Source organism: Pezoporus occidentalis, unplaced genomic scaffold, assembly GCF_034315485.1.
Source record: "Pezoporus occidentalis ecotype Australia unplaced genomic scaffold, CSIRO_AGI_Poc_V1 ctg12, whole genome shotgun sequence".
Taxonomy (NCBI): domain Eukaryota; kingdom Metazoa; phylum Chordata; class Aves; order Psittaciformes; family Psittacidae; genus Pezoporus; species Pezoporus occidentalis.
The window spans coordinates 4,192,452-4,212,626 of record NW_026912994.1 but is presented as its reverse complement, the minus strand read 5'-3'; the positions used below and the strand labels follow the sequence as shown (position 1 = coordinate 4,212,626).

Here is a 20,175-nt window from a genome sequence, read left to right as displayed (position 1 = left end):
TTACCAGGACAATTTCAGTGGGAGTTACTGGACAAAACACAGGCTCTTTACCAGGTTGTATGGTGTTGTTGAGGGATCTCTAAAGTTGTTTGAAGTTGTTGGGCACCAGTAAATAAGCTCAGAGAAGGTTAGTGATGTTTGTTTTCTTGCAAGTAGCAGCGTACCTGCCATCACAGACTGTAATGGAGTATATTTTGGGGACAGGAGGTTGCTTGTTTTTGAAGTAGAGAAGGAGTATTTTCTGGGTCAGAATAGTCCCATGTAAATGAATGCTGCTCAAATCAATGTTCTTCACTTGCATTCACGTTCACTGAAGAAACCATCTGACAAAACACAAACCTCTAACACCACTATGTTATCCAAGGCAAGCAGCATCCAGCTTTCCTTACTCAGGGTTCCCAAATTCAAAAGCTGGAACAGTTATTACAGAAATGACAGACAATGGCTATAGTCAGAATAACCATGCTGTTTTGCTGCTTAACTTTGGGATGCCACTTCACTTATTAGATAAACAAATTATATATTTCCCAGGCTCATAATGCAGACATGATTTTAGCTGCTCCTTCCTATAGTAATTCTAACAAGTGATCTAGTGTAAGCCAGCAGCAAAGAGAAAAATATCTGCATTACTTATCAGCTTTTATTATTAGGAAAAGAAGGACTTCTGAGTGGTGAATGTCTCACATTTTGCCTGTTGAGCTTCCAATAGGTAGAATCTGACAGAGCTTGTCAAGAAAAGTCTTTTCACAATACTGCCTCAAGTTGAATGTAAAGCAGCATCTGAAACCATTAGGCACTGGTGAAAATTTGTCATGGCTGGGAAATCGTATGTGACTGCTTCACAAGCAGCTTTCAGTGCTTTGTCTTTATATTACTCCTTTTTGACTTGTGTCTTGTTTTGTTTTTAAAATGTCAGCTAAAGAATTACTGAACAACACTTTATTCCTTTAAAAGGCACCCAGGCCTAAAAGCAGTAAGGGAAACAGGCAGGTAAAAAAGTCTTTTAACTTCTAAATGTTTCAACAATAATCAGTTCTGTGAACTTAATAAAGGAATAGAAGAGTCTTGTCACAATTTGAATAACTCAGCTATTAAAGAATGAATGCAAACAACGAAAACATAGACTGACATAGACTAACTGCAAAAAGTTTCATGTTTAGGAGCCCATATTGGCCAAGATATGATTCATTTGTGCCTGCTCCTGCAAGAAATGAGGTTGTCTTTTCCTTGGGTAATGGAAGTTCATTTGTGGGTTGTGGCCTACCATTAAAACGGGCCAGATTATTTCAAAGCCTTCCTTTCCTAGAAGATGTGTGTCCCATCCCTCTACTCCTATTTATTATGTGTACATTATGTACCACATCCTGATAGTTATTTTCCAGTTCACACGTTAAGTGTGTTGAAATCCCTTCTTTTTCCTCTCTGAAATAACCTAGCTGAAATAACATAGTCCTGTAATACAGAGGCTTGAATAAAGTCTCAGATGGATTAATTTTTTCTTGGTAATTACTCCACTGCTGTCTTGTCCTGTGAATGCAAAAGCTTAGTAGTGCTCCTCAAAGATTGCTATGGCAACATGTTATGAAGGTCTCAGAAACCAGGGTATACTTTGAAAAAGAGAAGAGGAAATTTTAAAATTGAGGAGACTTGCATTTATTCATGTATTCTTAATAAAGAAAAAGCAAATATTGCATGAAATGATAAAAAAGACAAAACTAAAACACACTCATCTACTGAAATTAAAGGAGGACCTAGTTTACTTTTAAGTACAGTTACAGTATTACAAGTTGCTGTCATGTGAAAGTACAGTGAAAACAATGAAAATCTGTACTTTCATTCACAGATATATTTTAATGACTTCAGAAACTACATTCTGTGTCTTCATAGTTTCTTATTCAATGAAGTATGGCAGTGTGTATCCTCAAAAGATAACTGATATTACCAACTGGTTCACTGCTCTTAAATAAGCAAATAAATACGTGACTAAGGGCTTGGTGCTACGTGATCGAATTAACAGTAAATACAAGATAACGTCATCTTCCCTTCTGGATGTTTGGAGCTTTGTGGGCTGAGATGTTTGAGGGATGCAAAACACAAGATGGTGTTTTGAAAGTCTTAAGAGTAGAAATACTTCTGTATCTGCTTGTAAGTCTAAGGGTAGAGATACTTCATATCTTCCTTTGCATCCATTCTTACTTTTCCCTGGTGACCAGAGAATTGCTGAGAAAAGGACTTGTGACAAAGGTGAGGAATGGCAAAACATACTTCCTAGTCCTTACCGCCTTACCAAACACCACCTGCAACTCATTCTTTTGGCTGCTGACTTTGAAATAAGTCTCCTCAGACTCAGTCTTGTCATAATGATTAGACATTAGGAAGAAGTTCTTTACTGTGAGGGTGGTGGGATGCTGGCACAGGTTGCCCAGAGAAACTGTGGCTGCCCCATCTCTGAAAGTGTTCAGAGCCAGGTTGGACGGGGCTTTGAGCAACCTGATCTAGTGGAAGGTGTCCCTGCCTATGGCGGTGAGGTTGGAACTGAATGATCTTTAAGGTCCCTTCCAACCCAAACAATGCTTTGATTTTTATGATTTTTTTTTTCCTGTCAGTCTGTAAGTTCCTAAATTAGTATAAGCCTCCCTGCATGCTCAGAATTCCTGTCTGAGCTCCCCTTTGTGCAGTTGGGCTGAAGAAGTGACTGTCTTCACCAGACAGCAGCTACTCACGCCAGCATCACTATAGCTCTCTTTTCGAGCACTTTCAAGGACAGCATGCTGCTTAGGAACAGCTCTGGAGGATGATAATTCATCCAGATAACAGAATTTTGATTAATTATGTGAAACAGTGCTGTATTTTTATAGCAAATTATAAAATTAAATATAGTTCACATTTTTTAGGAGTTTGCTTTTATCTGCTAGAGATGGCAGATTATTTTTAGACCATTACAAAGGGACTACACTGAAGCTGACCATTTTAACTCAATTTTCATTTTTTGTTTTAGTTAGAAAAGTCCTGTGGCAGCTTCTAATAAATGCAGTTTTATTCCATCCTCTGTTCTCTGCTAGCTCTTTAAGAGAAAACCAGACTCCTTTATAAAGCATTTTTCACAAAACTAACTTATATAAATACTGCACTTAATTCAATAAATATGTAGAAAAATTGCAGCTCAAAGGAAAAACAAACTTTCAAAAATCTTTTAACAGTGGTTTCCATATTTTTATGATTAAAAATTTGATGAAGAATCTAGATGTCACAGAAATGCTAGCTAGTATTGATTTTAATGAGAAAATCTTTGACAGAATAATTTCCATTCACATCAGTTTTATGTAACCTATGAGGATATGAGCCACTAAGTGCAAAGTCTGCAAACACAAGGGCTAGTTAGCAAAGATCTGTATAGATGCATGAATTAGGTTTGCCACAGGGGTGTGTGCGTGCGTTTTAACAGATAATGAGCCCAAGTGCAGCTAAGGCCAACACAGGAATACAAAGAAGTATATATAGTGGCAGATCTACTAACATTAGGCTTTCCTGCTCTTGGAGCAGCTGCGTACAAAACCCCCTCAACTAATAATCTACAGTTGAGTAAATCTAATTTGTTTGAACTAGACTGTTGGCTTCTGCTACTGCTAACTTCTGGACTTTAATATTTTTTAGTGTCAAAGTTATTTAGGAATCTACATCTACTGATTTCTATTTTAATTGGTGTCCAAGAAAGTTGCAGTGCCCAAATGCCTTGGATTCTCATTCTAGCTCACTTCAGACATGTGCAGCAACTGTTCTCACATTTTATTAAGTTCAGTAGAAAAAGCATTCACAAAATGTTCCCCATATGGGCCACCTATTACTACTAATTAACTCCACTGGCATTATAATGTGGAGTGAATGTAAAGCAAGGCCTTTGTATGACTTTGTCATGGATACAGGTCTGGAATAAGTGTGTGTGGCAGTTATTTTTCTATGCAATACTTTTGAATAGACAAGTTTAATACCCATATTCAAAGAAAGAATTGTTTGGGTAAGTTTAAGGTTAATTAAAAGCTATATACACTATTGATTAGTTTGCACCTGAAATAGCATTGGTGCTACCTCACCTCGAGTAGGCAATCAGTGTAGGTTCCTTCCAACTGAAAATATTCTCTTCCGTATCCTTACTTAAAAATGATACCTTGCTCAATTTATGTAGAAACTGGGACAAAAAATTGTGGAGAGTTTACATAAAGTTATAGCATATAATTGTAAAGCACCAGAAAAAGATTAATAAAATTTTGCACTGAAATGGAAAATGCAGTGTTTAAATAATAATTTCACACTTAATATAAATTTGTTACAGGCTGTTTGCAGCTAGGGCTTAGTACAGGTCAAGGATTCTTTTCCTGGTATTAAAGAATTACCTGTTGTAGTACATTTCACTATTTTGCTAACTTTCCCTCTGCCACAATTAAGATAGGAATGTAAAGATATAAGTAAATAAAATTTCTACGGAAAAATTGTTTTACTGTTTTTGTGTTTTTGTTTGTGTTTTGTTTGTTTCGTGTTTGTTTTTAAAGCAATGTCATTTCAGGACTACATTTATCATCTTAATTACATCTTGTACATATTAGTGTTACTATGTAGCTTCATAAATTCATTCTCAGGTCTCTTAATAACAATCAGAGCAAGGTGCTGGGCAAAACAAGACTGAAGTCTGTTTTCCCATACAGAAAGGGTTTTATTAATTAGAAATGACCATGTACCAAGAACACTTATCCAAAACTTATAAGGAGGACGCAATAGTTCTACAAATTTACATGGTCTGTCAACCCCTATGAATGAACATCTAGCTTTAGTTATGTCAAGGAACACATTTAATATTCTTGTAATTCTCAGCATTCACAGGTGATTGCAACCACTCATAGATAAGAAGAGCTTAGAAAGCCCTAAGAAGCTAAACATCTTCAGATGATAACCAAAAGAGGAGCATCTGGAAGAAGTTTTGGAACTGTTGTACAAGATTTTACAGAGCCTATGATTTTAATTCTGGGCAACTGGGGAAAAAATAGTAGATAGCTATGTTTTTCAGTGCTGTAGCTTACGAAAGTGTTTGGGAAGATGAACTGCTATTGTAGAGGATGCTCAGATACTTTTTTGAGAGGTGAATGCAGTTCTTAAACTGGATGACACCGATACAACAAAGCGAGTGTGTGTCTGGACAGCACCCCAATTTTCCATTTGTCTTCCATTCTCTTAATGGCACCCTTCCTCTACCTCTTCTCACAACTCCATATCAAAAGTTTATTGTGGTGGGTAAGAGGAGAAAAATAATCTCTTCCCACGTGGCTGTGCAATAAAGAGATTTGACACAAGCAACATTATAGTATTTATGACTTTGATGCAAGCCAGCAGTTTTGTTCAAGTGGCTGGATTCTTATTGTCAGGGCTCAAAATCTTCAATAAATCTAGAGCAAACAAAAGCATTGCAGTTACATGAATTCTCCTGTCAAGCCAAGCAGCTAAAATACTGAGAAAATCGAGCTAGTAGAGCAAAAGTCATGAGCAGAGGACAGATTTTATCCTGCATGCTTAGCCAGTTCATTCTAGAATTATATCAGCATTGTTTGTTTGCAAAAACCAACCAACCGACCAGCCATAAACCCACCTTTTAAGTACTAATAATTGACTCTTTTCTAGTTGTTAGATCTCCATAAAACCCCTTGGAAGTTTTGATGGGATTGTAGTAGCTGGACAATTATCTCCTAGGCAGAATGGTGGTAGAACTAAAGAGTTACAGACCTGTGCTGTGTCCTGTCAGTACAATACCTTCCTTCATAGTGACAAATTGGAGACCTCTACTAAAATGTTATTTTGTTTAATCATGTTCTTTTTGTTCTTCCTCTGAGAGCTTGCTTCCTCTGACCTCAGATTACTGGCTTGAAAGCAAATTTTTAGTTTCTAAAGCTTTGGTAGGTTACTTAAATTGAGCTATCAACTCATGCATGAAACAAAAAGCCTAATTACTGTCAAAACATAAACCTATTTACAGCAGATCAAAGTATATAATATCATTTTCTCAAGTATTGTTGCTCTGCACCTTCAATAAACTTGCCCTTTACCTGTGACATTCACTCTGAAAAATTTGATGGCAACACTTTCTGACTAGTCTTGTGCTTGTCTGTAACTTGGCAGCATTATGGCACATAAAATTCGTATCATGACAAGGTTTTTCATGATTATGAACAGCAGCTTGGCAATGGAATTCTCCTTTATGGGCCTGTTCCAAGAACTGTCAGAAAAATCTTCCAGTTCAAGCAGGACAGTTTTGATCACCCCCTTAAGTGGTTTAAAGGGTCCAATTTCTTTGTCAAGGTTCTCAGAAAACGAAGGCAATTTCTCAAGGCACACGGTATTAGTCCCTAGCCTATCAATCACTGTTATGAGACAAGCCTTGAGAATCTGATGGCTGAGGTCTATTAACTGCTCACAAGATTGATAACAGGGTAAGGTGCAAAGGAAATGCTGGATTTCCAATCAGCTTGCAGTCTTCTGAAGTTCTTGCAATACCATCATAAAATAGATGCTACTCGATACACAGAGATGTTCATCAAACTGTTTTTCATATATGATTCTAGAAACAAAGAGAAAGGTGACTAACTGCATATGCACAAGGTAGGAAGCTGAAGCTCTTCTCAATTCCCACTTAGTCTCAGCTCAGGAAATCTGGTTAATCAGGAAATCACAGTGTGATGTAGCTACTACAGGCTGTGCAGCCATTATACATGTATGATGTTTAAGTAAGTGTTGTCTAGAGAAATACCACCCAGTCTTTCAAATACTTCTTTGTATTAGGGTACATAAGAGAATGCAAACCAAATACATCAGGGGGGAATTGTGGGGACTTGTGCCTCGTATCATTAGAAATTGACAATGCCTCAACTCTTTCAAAGAAAATTAGGCATTCAACCCCCCAAGATGATCTATTCTGGGGGTAAGAAATAAAGTCTGCCAATGTTCTGCAACACTTCAGTACACATATCATAGTTTTAAATCTGACATATTACTTCAAAAGACCTAAGGAATAAAAGTCCATTTGATAGTGGAGTAACTACGTATGATTTTGTATTCCTCATTGGTCCTGAGTTGTGTTTTAAATCTAAATTAAAAAAATGTTTTACTGTAATCACATGGGGCCCAGATTTCTGGATTCTGTGACATTTTAAGTCTTTCTCTGCATTGATGGATGTATACTTTTTAAATACTACTGCCCACCACCACTGTAGCCTCAAGAGAATACTTACCTACAATGGTCAAGCTATGAAAATAATAATGTATATAATACAGTTACTCTACTTTTGCCTATTCTTTTTGTAGCCTTCATTTTGTTCTGTTTGCAATGTCTATTCCACCCTCTTCTATTTCAGTTTATTTCTCCATCAACATATCCTACTATATTTATAACCCATTTCACTTATCAAGTCTCTCCAGCACCCCAATCCTGTGGTAGTATTTTAACTTTGCCCATTACTGATCTGATAAACTAAGACTAAAAGGCACTTTTATAATTTATGAGATGCAACTGCAAAAATTCTCACTCCATCAAGGTTATGGAACATTTGAAAAAACATCATCTGGGCCGTGCGCTTCAATTTATGTCATGTGCTTTTCTTAATTTTCTTTGCATATTCATAAAAGTACACAAGACATAACCATATGGATAAAGTCAGATTTAAAGAGAACATGAAGGAAAAGCAAACATTTCACTAGAATGTTAACCATCTTGTCACACTGAAAAGAAACACTATTAAACATGTCCCAGATGTGGTACAAAAGATTTTTTTTTTTTTAATCTTGGACAGTGTTCCTTGTTATACAGGTACCATGACTGAAATTAATCACAAGCTCATACAGCATTAATTATTTATAAGTATGTTCTGTTCTAAAGGGATCTTATATTCTTCAGCATATCTGATGGGCAGAGTTCTGTAGCACTAAAAACCCTTGTAATGATTTATGTGAGCGATTTTTTATCTTACACTGTAATCTGTCCTTGCATTGTCTCCTCCAACAATTTTCAGAGGCGTGCATAGAAAAAAGGGCAGGTGTGAAGCAAATTCTTCTATAAACCCTAAAAGTATTTTTAATTTCTTTAACAAAAAACTCTATAGTATTGACTTAAGATAATTGTGTTCAACTATCTTTTTTCCTTACAAGCAGCATGGCAAAATTAATTGGCCATATTCTCCCTTTCTATGTTTAATCTCCCTCCGAGTTTTCCTAAAATGAAAAATAAAAAGATGTTCCCAGAAACAAAACCACAAAAACTCCTAAAAATGTGAATAGAGCAGTTTAAATTGGAAGTAAATGCCAGATAGTTTTGATCAAGGTAGTCTGTATGACTGCCACAAGCCATTTTAATGAATGTATGATTAACGAGAAAACTGCCGACGGTCTGATTTCTTGTTAATGTGTTTGAAAATTTTAGCTTTGTGGACGCTTTTTGCTTTCTGGTAACCAAATCCCCCACCTCCACCTCTTTTCTGTAGTCTTCTGCCATGGTTGCTGTTCACATCTGAAATTTTATTGGTTAAAGAACTTAAAAAGGAATAATTCAAAATGTTGCTTTTTAGGTACTGTAAAGGTTATTAATGTGAGAAAATATAGCAGCATTATACAAAAAGTTGCACTGCATAACTACAGGCAAAACTAGAACTTTGTGTCTGTGGTCCTAAATAAGGCTTTTAATTCCTTTAGTTGGCTAACAAAGCTGGCCAAAGTACTGCTTCCAATTCCATCCACTGGCAGGTTTGACAATGATCTGTAGCATCTCCTATTTCATGCTTTTGCCCCTCTATTTCTATGTTCCATAATTATGGAACTTAAGCATGTACCTTTCAATGAAAATAACAATTCATGGAAAACAGTACTCTAGAACACATTTGCATGTATGCATTCCAGCACTTGCTACCCCCCAGCAACTGAATCATGTACAGCATCTACATTCTCTAAAACATAGATGATTGTATGCAATTTTTGCAATTTTAATATTTGCTATTTAACATACTTTTAAAATAAACTACTGTTGGAGCACAGGACATTTATGTGATTAATAACAAAATCAGAATTTGAAGTTGCATAGGAACTTCAGGAAGTTGCATTTAACACATATAACACAGAAATACAGTTTTGAAACACTGCAGTAAAAGGATACTGAGGTCAACAAATGGAGGAACTTTAAAACCAAATGAAAGGCTGACTTTGGGAAGATCCAAGTTATTGACATTATAGATCTGCTTCAAAGAATGGGAGTCATAAGCTCTAATGTAAGCTTTGTATGCTTCCTGGGCTGACTTGTGAAGGAAGTAATTCTTCTCAATCAGTTTTTCCAGCTGGTGAGGGGGGAAAAAAGACCAAAACAAAACAAGAGACATATCCAGTTATAGCTGTAACAAGTGTATAAATTATATTCAAGCAGATTATTTACTGTGGGTGTTGCAGTGACATTCACCATTCACTTCAGCAAAACTGCCCTGTGACAGTGGAGTGCATGTACATGTATCAGAATGCTTTTATAAACAGAGGGAAAAAAAAAAAAAAGAGGTTTTTTTATACTGAAATGGAATTACAGTACAAAGCCTCAGCAATATAAAAATTTACAGAAATATTGAATTGGACTGTCCCAAACAGGCTAATCAAGGAGTGTAAAACTACAGCCACACCCTAAAACTATGTGTATTGAGAATTAATGGGCAACGATGGTGTAATTTTAAGTCACACATCTAGAATGTACAATTCCATGTAATTCTATATGTAGTCTTATCTATGGTGCACATGCATTGTAAAATCAGAAGTGTTAATTCCAAGACAAAAATGCAGATGCAGTAGTGTAGACAATTTATTTGTTGCAGTCTAAGTTCCCAGTCCTTTAGATCCAGGTATCTCATTTGAAGTTTAGCTTACATTAATTCCGCATACTAAGTTACACTGGACATCATTACTTTCTAATTATTCTTAACTAGGAACCTCTTCACTGCCTCTTATTTTCGTTACTTCAAATCTAAGTTACTGCAAAGAAGCTTTACAGCACTCCTACCAGAAGAATGAGTCACAAAACTAAACAATAGAAATTCACATCTACAGAACTATCTGCGTCATTCTATTCAACTTTATGCTCCATGGCTATTTTTGTAGCACTAGAGCACAAAACAGGCTAAGCTGACACTGGGCTTTATTAAAACCAGATAGTTAAAAATACACCTGGAATGTATCTTAACATCTCTAAGTATTGGTACTGCATCTCTTTCTGGTCACAGAAGTCTGAGTACATCATCTTGCAAAACATACGTTGCTCACAGTTAATCTGAACGTATGTAACTATGCAATAAAAGCTACCAAAACCCTGTTTGTTCTGCCAGACAAGAACATCCCTTCAAAAGCTGAAAGCACGTTTACATCATTGTGCTTTTGCAAGATAATGTGAAAAACTACTTGTTACAAGCCAATCTGTACTGTGTAATGATGCAAATTTAGTGCTAGATATTAAAATTAATCTTTGATTTCTAAATCTTTTATTGCTTTACTGTTATCAAGATACAATATAGTGGGAGGATTTTCTAAAGGGCATAAGACTAGCCTTCTCCATGCAAATTATTATACAGATATGTAGAGTAACTGTAGTATAAAGTCATTTCATACCTGAGACTGGATGTCTGAAATTTTTGACCATGAAAATTCAAATTCACTTAATGGTACCTTAAAAAAAAAAAATAATAAATTATACTGTAAACAGTGAATGTGTTTAAGACATAAGACAAATAGAAAAAGACCTCCTATATAACCGAAGATCTTTTTAATAACCCAGCTGTATCTGTAAGGAGGCTTTACATCAATATACCAGTATATTACTCTACCTTAAATGAAGTGATTAAAAATGCTCAGTATGCTGAGCTTTAGCTTTGCTTTAGAAGCTATACAACTTTACTTATAAGTGTCAAAACTCTGTAGTGTAAAGAAGCACATGAGGAGAGCAACCAAGAAACCTTGTGCAGTCCTGCCACATTAGAATGATTATATTTAGAAGGTGGCTGCACTTCTGGAATTGAACAAAACTCAGCTGACACTGAATAGAAAAAAACTGTACAAGCAATATCCTGGTTTTAATTTCCTATGGGTGGTCAAACTCCCAGTATGCTTTCACAGACAAGCCACAGGAAATTTATTTATTTATTGGCACCACAAGTTACACAGTTGCAAAGCAACTATAAGTACACTCAGTATTTACCTTTGTGCTGCTGACTTCAAGATAGTTGTTCAGTTAAACACTCTAAGCAACAGAATTTTTGCTTAAAAAAATTAACGTTAATTAGACATGACATTTTTTGCCTTTAAAAACCTGTTGCACAGTAAGGAAAAAAATGTAAACATTCTAGACATAAGGTTTACCCTTGCTTGTTTTAAGTAACGAAGAAAGCCCAGTTCTTCTGGTCGTAAAATGAGCAGAGCATGCCCTCTGCCATTTATACCTCTGGCAGTTCTACCAACACGATGAATATATTCCTTTTGGAAAGAGTAAGAAACAACAAGTCCAATCAGTATTTCAAACACATGAGAAACAAACAACTCTCCCCCTCCCAATTTAACACTAATATAGTGTAATGCATCATCCATTATTTTTAAAGACCACTTTAAATGACACATGGATGAGGGAAAGCAAGTGCCGGAGATGCAAAGCATTAATTAGGCTGAGACCTGATTAATTTAACAGAATCCCTGACTAGAAGTATTTTACCTTTTATTAAAGAATAAAAATCTTAAGTCTGCTGTAACTGAAAATTAAAACTTTGCTTTTGGTATATTTGCTGTGTTTATTTGTCAAAACTTCTCTGAGTTTTTTGAGTTTTGCTTGTTTACACTGGACATTTATTAAAGTAAGAATACTTTTAAATACGAATCCAATTTCCACTGGAAAAGCTGTGAAGAGACTCAGGGATGCATATATAAACTCATACTCCTCCCGAGAACTGTTTTGGTGTTTAGCCAATTAGATTTTACATTAATTTAACAGCACAAAGAATAAGATTTTTAAATGCAACTCTTAAAATGGTAATGAAGGTCTCAGCTAGGTGCAGCATTTCCCAGGAGCTGATGAAGTGGAAGAAATCAGCAGCTAGATTTGAACATGGCTGAATCCTGCAGCAGTTTCAGGAGCAGTAGTTTCAGCTTTTCTCTGCAACGATGTTTGTAGCTAGGATTGGATCTGTTGCTTTCAAGTTTCTCTGTTTCCTTAACTTACTTTTGGATCATCTGGTGGGTCATACTGGACAATCCAGTCAACTTCAGGAATATCCAATCCTCTGGCAGCTACATCAGTGCACAACAGTATTCCAGATTCTGCATTACAGAACTGGAAAAATGTTGTAGTACGTTTGGTTTGTTTCTGCTTGCCCTAAGAGGAAACAAAAACATAAAGGATGAAATATTAACTAAAAAAAGTATATCAACAAATAATAAAAAAAATAATCTGCCCACTTGTAAGCTTAAATCTACTTTCTCATTTCACATACAATACCACTGCCAAAACCAGAAAGTAATTTGGGGCAGCTCTGCATATCACGGACTTGTACAGACCAAGCAGGCCTATTTTACAGTGAAGAAACAATGCTACCAGTCAACAGCACAGAGCTATACATAGTGGTATCTCTGAGAGATTACAGTCTATCTTCATAGCATTAAAAACTTGGTTGCATAAATAATCTTTTCAAGAGAGCTGCTAAATGCCTGAAGTTCAGAAAAAGGCATCTGCAAGTCTAACAATATGTTACATAAATTACAAGTTAAACAAAAACAACCAAACATACTATAGCTAAAAAAATTCAAAAAGAACAAAATAAAAAAAGGACATTTGTAGTAAGATGCGACTGTTTCCTAAGATTTCAGTTAATTCTTTCTTCTAAACTATGCATTCTGTGGTTTTGACAAAAAAAAAAAAAACAAAACCAACCACAATTTAAAATACTCATCCAAATGGTAAGAATTGGAATAGTAAAACCAAACTGGCCTTAGAAGAGACACCCAACACTTCAGGGATTAGTGTTTGGATTCCTCTGACAACAGCTTTGCTCCACAAATTGAGCTTTAGTGCTTGAAAGGCAACCTCTTGGAAGAAAAGAGAAAGCCTTCTACACACAGAGCATAAATTAACATTAGTGTTCAGCCCTGGCTTGGAAAACAGCAAGATTAACAATATTGAAATGGTGTTATTACATAGTCTTTGCTTTATTTCCTTTCTCTACAGACTAATCAAGACAGTCAGTTTTCTGAGCAGGGTATCTGCTTATTAGAAATTGGACTGAAATAAAAAAGGCAAATGTAAGGTCAGTAACAGCTTACAGGTACTATCAGATAAATTAATCAATTAATAAAATACTTACATGAATGGCCAAAACAGGCAAATCAATATAGTTGAGTAATTCATAGTGGTACTTTACTGACATACATGATGAAAAAAATACCATTAGTTTCTTCTTCCGGTTCTTCTTAAGGAATGTGAAGAGCAGAAGGAATCTTTTCTCAGATGGACACACTACATATCCCTGGAAAAGTTTTAAATATTGTTAAGTAAAATAGTACGGAACAAATTTTTGCTTCAATATAATTTGCTTTGCAATACAGTTACATTAAGGAAGTGTTACGTAGTGAAACAAACATGCCAAATCATTAATTTTTCCAGCTGCAATGGACCAAACCATTTGATCTGTTGTCTGTTCCTTATCTTGGTATATGAAACTCCTGAAGATGATGAATTTGGCAAGAAGCTTACTGTACTAACTTGAAATATGGAGAAGTAATATGTAATTCTCCAAACTAATGTAAGTTCAGTGAAAAATAATTAGTTTATACAATAAAAATGCATTTCAAGAACTCTGAATTACTGACACTAGGCATGAAAAAAACTACATAGGGTTCTTAGTATTATTGTACGATTTCAAGACTTTCATTTTACAGAATCCGTGCTACTGGCTTACTCTTTTAAGGTAATACACAGCTACCGGGAATTTTATTAACATCATGTCAGCTGCACAAACAGAGAAATTGCTATTATCTTGAAACAACAATGAAACAGATCTGAAGTGTGCATATATACATGTAGTCAGGAACACGGAAAATACAGTTAGAAAGACAACTGGATCTATATACGTAATATAGACAGGAACAAACCAATCTAAAAACTATATTAGTATTTCATGAGTTTAGATCATCTGGCCTTCAAATATTGACTAGATGCATGTAACTTACTCTAGTTAACAGACTGAATACAGCCCTTTTGGCAAACAATAGCTTTTGTCCATTAGGATGGTAAATACCCTTCAAGACAGTGTTTGTACAGCTCAGTTAAAACCACACAGGACTTGGTATGTTCACAGATCATACCCCTGTTAACACTTGTGTTTTACCTGTTCAAGACCATCTACTGTTGCTGTCTCCTTATTATCATCAACCCCAACATAGAGTGGCTCTTTCTTCAGAGAGATCTTTGCCAGGTCTTCAACCTTTCTGGTTTGCGTAGCAGAAAAAAGCATCGTCTGCCTGCGCTCTGAAAAAATATTTTGAAAGACAGCCTCATTTTTTAAAGGAGAATTCAAATAGCAAGACCATAAAATCTCCAGCTGCAAACTTCCCTGAGGAAGTTGTCTACTTTTTTTCCAATTAAATTCTAATTGAACCATACTTATACTGACAAAGACAGGTGTAGTTGTGTTATGGATTGTACAGGATGTTTATTTAGCTACCAAAACACAACATTCTTTCTGCCTGGGAAAAACATTTATAATCACTTTCACTCAAATTTAGACACAAAACGATGATTTAAATAGAGACTGACCTTGTAATTCTAACTATAGTGATTTAATTCCCATGAATATTAAAATTTTCTTTAAAAATCATGCTAGACATTGTGCAAGAAAAAAACCTCACCAAAACTAAGGTGCATTGTTACTGTTTGCCTTGCAAAATCAGTCTAGATCATACACCTTTGTGCATATGCTGTTTAGTCACATGGCAGTATGTCTGTACAGAACCTCAGTGACTTCAATGCTCTTACAGCAGGTGTAGGACACCCCCTGCCTGCCTGTCATCACTGAGCTCAAATATATATCTTGATCCTTTATCTTTTCCTTGTTACATGAGTACATGGAAAATGCAGACCAAGCCTGTTCCATTTCACGACTGCAAGAACAGTAGAAACTGTTCTTGCCCAACAACCTGAATAAATAAATAAAAAATTGGGGAAAGAAAGTTTTTAAGGTAAATACTTAAAACTTCCTTAAGATACTGTTCTGGGACGTAAGAAGAAAATTTCAACTGCAATTCAGAAGACCTTTTTCCTTATATAGAAACATTAGGAAGTAACGAATTGTAGGAAGTAAAAATGGGCAGAGGAAGATGAATGAGTATGTAAATGTTAAACTAAAAGATCTTACACGCACAGAATTGTATCCCTAAAGTGCATATGAAAACTCTGTCCTTCAGATAAATAATGTTAAATAAAGTAACATATACTAGCTATCAGAAAAAAAATGACAGAGTAAGAGAATGACTCTGAAGTGCATTTACAGAACTATAAAAATTAATGACTTTCCTTACAATAACTGAGCCATAAAGGAGACATAATGTTAGTCAAGTGATTTCCAGGAAAGACTTTTTTTTCCTTACTTGGTAGAAGTTTTATGATCTGTTTCATTTCTTCTTCAAATCCAACTTCCAAGATACGATCTGCCTCGTCAATTACCAAACACTGCAAGTTCTTATACATGAAACCTGGAGTGTTCTAGAAGATGAACAAATAGTCAGACAGGTACAGGAGCATTATTATGTTTTAACAGATCAGATTAGACATCAATATTTTATCTACCTGCATATGATCCAGCAGTCTTCCTGGTGTTGCTACAATGATGTTGATCCCATTTCCAAGTTTCTGTGCTTCTGCTGATCTGTTACTGCCCCCCATTATCAGACCATATGTGTGAACGTGATGATTCATCAGTTCTTTAAGAACTCCGTAGGTTTGCATAGCAAGCTCTCGAGTAGGAGAGAGAATAATAACACCCGTTCCTAAAAAATACAACAGACAAGTTATAACGCATCCAATCCCCCTCCTAGCTGTGTCCCTAAATGGCAGCGCCACAGTAAAATTCAACTGTGAAATATAGTCTTACCATTTCTAGGCATGAATTTCAGCTTATAGATGAGCTCTACTGCAGGAATAAGAAATGCAAGTGTTTTGCCACTGCCTGTTTTTGCAGCTGCTAAAATATCCCTGTATGCAGCAGTTAGAAAAAGAAGCATTTAGTTGAGCATACTGAGAAAAGAACAATCATATTTTGAACAATCATATGTTGCCAATATAAACACCTAACGTGGCTTAAACAAAACCAGAACAGCTGGCACTAAAAGCTTGCTGGCAGATGGTCTTGGACAGCAATTGGCCACTGTGTCACTGGTGACAGCGTCTTTGAGACACACTGACAAGACCAGTGAAAACACTTCCCAGCTTTCAAAGACAAATGCAAAGCAGTTCCCATGAGCTTACCCTAAGTACCTGTTCACACACAACACTTATAAAATTTGTTAACCTGTATTACTGTCTATATGAGAACATGTGGAGAAAAAAAACCCAAAACAAAAACCAAACCCACAACAGTTTAGCTGCAGAAAAGTTACATTTAATATATTTAGCTTCCCAGCAAAATTTACACAACATTTCAGGTCCATACTGTGATTAAAAAGCTGTATTTCTTACCTGCCTTCCAGAAGTGGCTTAATACTTTTATGCTGAATTTCAGTCATGTGTGTAAAACCCATGTCATTTATGCCTTTCAGTGTATTTTCGCTGACAACGCTAGCCAGGGAAGTAAAAGAATTGTCTTCAAAAGCACCTGAAGTGAGTGGGGGAAATAAAAACATTCAAACTTAATTTCTTCAATTTCATCTGTCCTCTGAGATTACGCAGTCAAAAGTGACCTCGATTAAAAAAAAAAAAAAAAAAAGAGGAATTTTTCTTACTCCTTTCTACCATAAAATCTGAAGACACTGACAAAATACTCTGTATTAATGAGTTCCTCAGACTATTACACAATGTACACAAATACACTGTTCCTCCGTTGGGCTCTTCATTGACTTTTTGCTCTACAATTAAACATGTATGTTTTAAAGCAGAGGTTAACTAGCAATTTTAAGACTAATAAGAGTGTGCATATAATGCAGATTTCAGAGGACAGGTACTGAGGAACAGCTGTACAGTCAAGAGTGTCATATCACCTGTCCTCCAACACCTGACTTACAAAGCTAACCTGAAAACTGCAACTTGCTCTGGAAGAGACAGATCTTAGATTTTTTCACAGGTACGTAAAAGCGAAAACCAGATACCTGTTACACCTAGTGGTAAACTAGGCACTTCGTCCTCCTCCTCCTCTTTCTTCTCTCCAGAATCCTGCTCTTCTTCTACGTTGGCAGATTCATCTTCTTCAGTTTTTGCTTTTTTAATTTTTGTACCTAAAGCATTGTTTTACATAAGGCGAGTCAGAGATACGAAAAACTTGTTCATCATTACAAGTTGTTCCAGACAGTGAATTTCTTTAGTCTGTAAACCACGCACAAATGTCATGCTTTTTTCATGGGGTGGAAAAGGGCGGGAGAAGGGGAAGCAAGGTTTCTAGGCAACCTTCTGAGGCAGAGCACAAAAAAAATCCTAAATTCCTTCCACAATCCACTTCCCATAGCAAAACAATTAAGCTTAATGTACATTCTATGACATTTTCTGTGGAAACAAGATAAAACTATTCTTAAACTTCAGTTACAAAACCCTTTCCTATCTGTAATGCAGACATAAAGTTTTTAACTCAATTTATGCTCAGGACATGTGATACGTAATGTCTCTGTCCTAAGTACCCAAATCCTCAGAGCATGAAAGCACCTCTTCATAACCACAGTGAGTGTCACAAACATCAAATACATCAGGGATAGAAACTTCAGATGTGTATATGTGTGTCTACACATATGCATATATAAAAATATATACAAATCTAGCAACATTTATGGGATGCAGTTTTTTGGGTTAGTTGCCCAGTAGGCTTTAGTTTTATAATACACAGATGTTACCAAAGGTTAGATGCGTTGCTAAAAGGCCACACTGGCTGCACAGGAAGCACCATGAAAGAGGACAAATATGTATTTGTTTAATAAACAGGCAAAACATCCATACATCATGTTACAAAGCACAATCCTATGCAACAACTGTTTGCTATCTGTTTAGTACGTACAAAAGTTCAAATATTACAATTAGAGTAAACTCGGCAATACTGAAGACCTCCAGGGCTTTAAAGCATAGCCCATACCACCACAAGGCCCTTCTCACTGCCCAGCCGACTGAACTGATGGGCTCCCGCAGAGCAGAAAACGAAAGCAAACGCTTTTGGGAGTCTTCAAGAGTAACTCAGCCCTGGGAAGCAAGCTGTATTCGTTAAGTTAACCCACCTTCCTCCACAGCAGCCGCTGCTGCTTTCCTCTTTTTCTTCTTCCTCCTCTTCTCCTGCCCGTCGCGGGGGCCGGCTCCATCCGCGCCCTCCCCGTCTGCCGCCGCCGCGTCCGCCTCAGGGGCCGCCGCCGCTTCCTCCACCTCCTCCTCCTCCGGAGGGCCCTGCGATGCCGCCTCGCCTGCCGGAGGCACGTTGCGGAGGCAGAAAGGGAAAAAACATAAACGTAAAGTCAGCGACAGCTCCGCAAGCGCTCAGCCGGGGGAGGCCCGGCACGGCCGTACCTGCCCCCTCGGCCTCCCGCAGCTTGAGGTTGCGCTGCCGCAACTTCAGGTTACGCTTGTGGATCTTCCTGCGGAGGAGCCGCATGGGCAAGCTGCTGGCGACGACGGGAGCCAACATCCCGCCGCCCCGCTTCACGATCTCTTCCCACGTGGGACAGCGGCACGCCGCGTCCGGGCTCGGCCGGAACACCCCGCCGCCCGCGCGGCATGACGGGAGTCCCGCGGCGACACCCAGCGGAACGGCGGGACAGAGCCTACGGTCCCTGGCAGCCGGGAGGGGACTACCTCGTATGTCTGTCCCGTTCCCTGCACCTCAGCTCAGCGAGGGCGGAAAGAGCCCCGTTTACCCTGAGGAGGCGGGGACCGCCGTCTCCTCCGCAGACACCCCTTACCCCGCAGTACCGGTGGTGTTGCCTCTGCTCATGGTTACAGGTGTTTAACTGCAAATGGGAGTAAGAAGCGCTCCCTGGCATCCACCTGTAGGGTTCCAAATCTGGTACCTCCGGGAAAAGTTGTTTGGGGACACCCCGCATGTCCTCTTGTGTGCTGGCCAGAGGGGCTGGGGACATCGCTGTGTGCCCCACCGTGCAGGCCCCAAACTGTAGGCAGCGGCTGAAAGTGGTGATCCCCACCGCTGCTGGCTCTGCTGGCATCCCCTGGGTATGCATCGTGTAGTGGCACAAACTTTCATGCTACTTCCAGCACAAAAGCTGGTGAAACTTTCAGGCTTGCAGAATCCCCAGCACCGACCCTGGGGATAAAGTTCACAGCCGTGTCTTCAGTGATGTCCTGCACCTTTGTTAGTCACCTCATCTGCTGTCTGTTCCTCCTGATGGTGCAAAGAACTTGGAAATCCCCTGGACTCTCACCAGCCTGGCAGTGAGAGTGAGTGGGCCAAATCCGGGACGCCGTCATTTCCAGGGCACGGCTTCTTGGAGCTCCGTTAGGTAGCGCTTTCCAGATGGCCGGCTGGAGCTCCCCGCTGCACCTCGATTCCAGTGGCAGGCAGTGAGCCTTTTCCTTCTAGCGTCCTCCTGCTGTTTCGCTCGCCATCCTCTTCCAAAGTGTGACTCCTGCAGGCTGGAGTGCAGAATGCCTCGGCTTTTACAACTTGCTTGACCAGCAGATGGCACGAGCAGTACAGGAGTTTACAGCAGATCGCTTTGCTACCTTAACCCAGTAACCACCGTGTTCCTAGGAATCCAAATGACTGCAAATCGCGTAAGAGGCTGAGCCTGCAACACCCTGCTGTAACGCAAAATTAACTGCAGAACTGTTACTATATTAATTTCAAAGTGTTAATTGAATATAGTATATATATATGTTTAAGCTACTGATATTAGAGATGAAAAAAGTAATTTTTCATCAGTGTTGTCCAGTTGTTTTCTTGC

At 37.9% G+C, this 20,175-nt stretch overlaps 1 protein-coding gene across 1 annotated transcript; it reads right to left on the bottom strand.

The window, feature by feature from the left end:
• Positions 1 to 8,360: 8,360 nt before the first annotated feature.
• On the bottom strand, positions 8,361 to 18,994 carry DDX18 (DEAD-box helicase 18). Its single transcript, XM_062606369.1, has 14 exons — positions 18,785 to 18,994; positions 18,502 to 18,681; positions 17,395 to 17,520; positions 16,769 to 16,904; positions 16,185 to 16,285; positions 15,881 to 16,080; positions 15,682 to 15,796; positions 14,424 to 14,563; positions 13,401 to 13,562; positions 12,263 to 12,415; positions 11,413 to 11,526; positions 10,666 to 10,722; positions 9,182 to 9,359; positions 8,361 to 8,542 (listed from the first exon to the last, which is right to left on the bottom strand). Exons 1-14 carry the CDS (start codon positions 18,900 to 18,902, stop codon positions 8,400 to 8,402), a joined length of 1,923 nt encoding a protein of 640 aa, XP_062462353.1. The 5' UTR covers positions 18,903 to 18,994; the 3' UTR covers positions 8,361 to 8,399.
• Positions 18,995 to 20,175: the final 1,181 nt, after the last annotated feature.

Bases quoted from the DNA above. Each gene is read 5' to 3' on its own strand.
- DDX18 (XM_062606369.1), bottom strand. From the start codon at position 18,902: ATGTTGGCTCCCGTCGTCGCCAGCAGCTTGCCCATGCGGCTCCTCCGC. The intron at 14,564-15,681 runs GTAAGGAAAAAA...ATATTTTTTCAG, and splicing joins GATCATAAAACTTCTACCAA to AGCGCAGGCAGACGATGCTT. The intron at 13,563-14,423 runs GTAAAACACAAG...AAACTTTTCCAG, and splicing joins CAGTAGATGGTCTTGAACAG to GGATATGTAGTGTGTCCATC.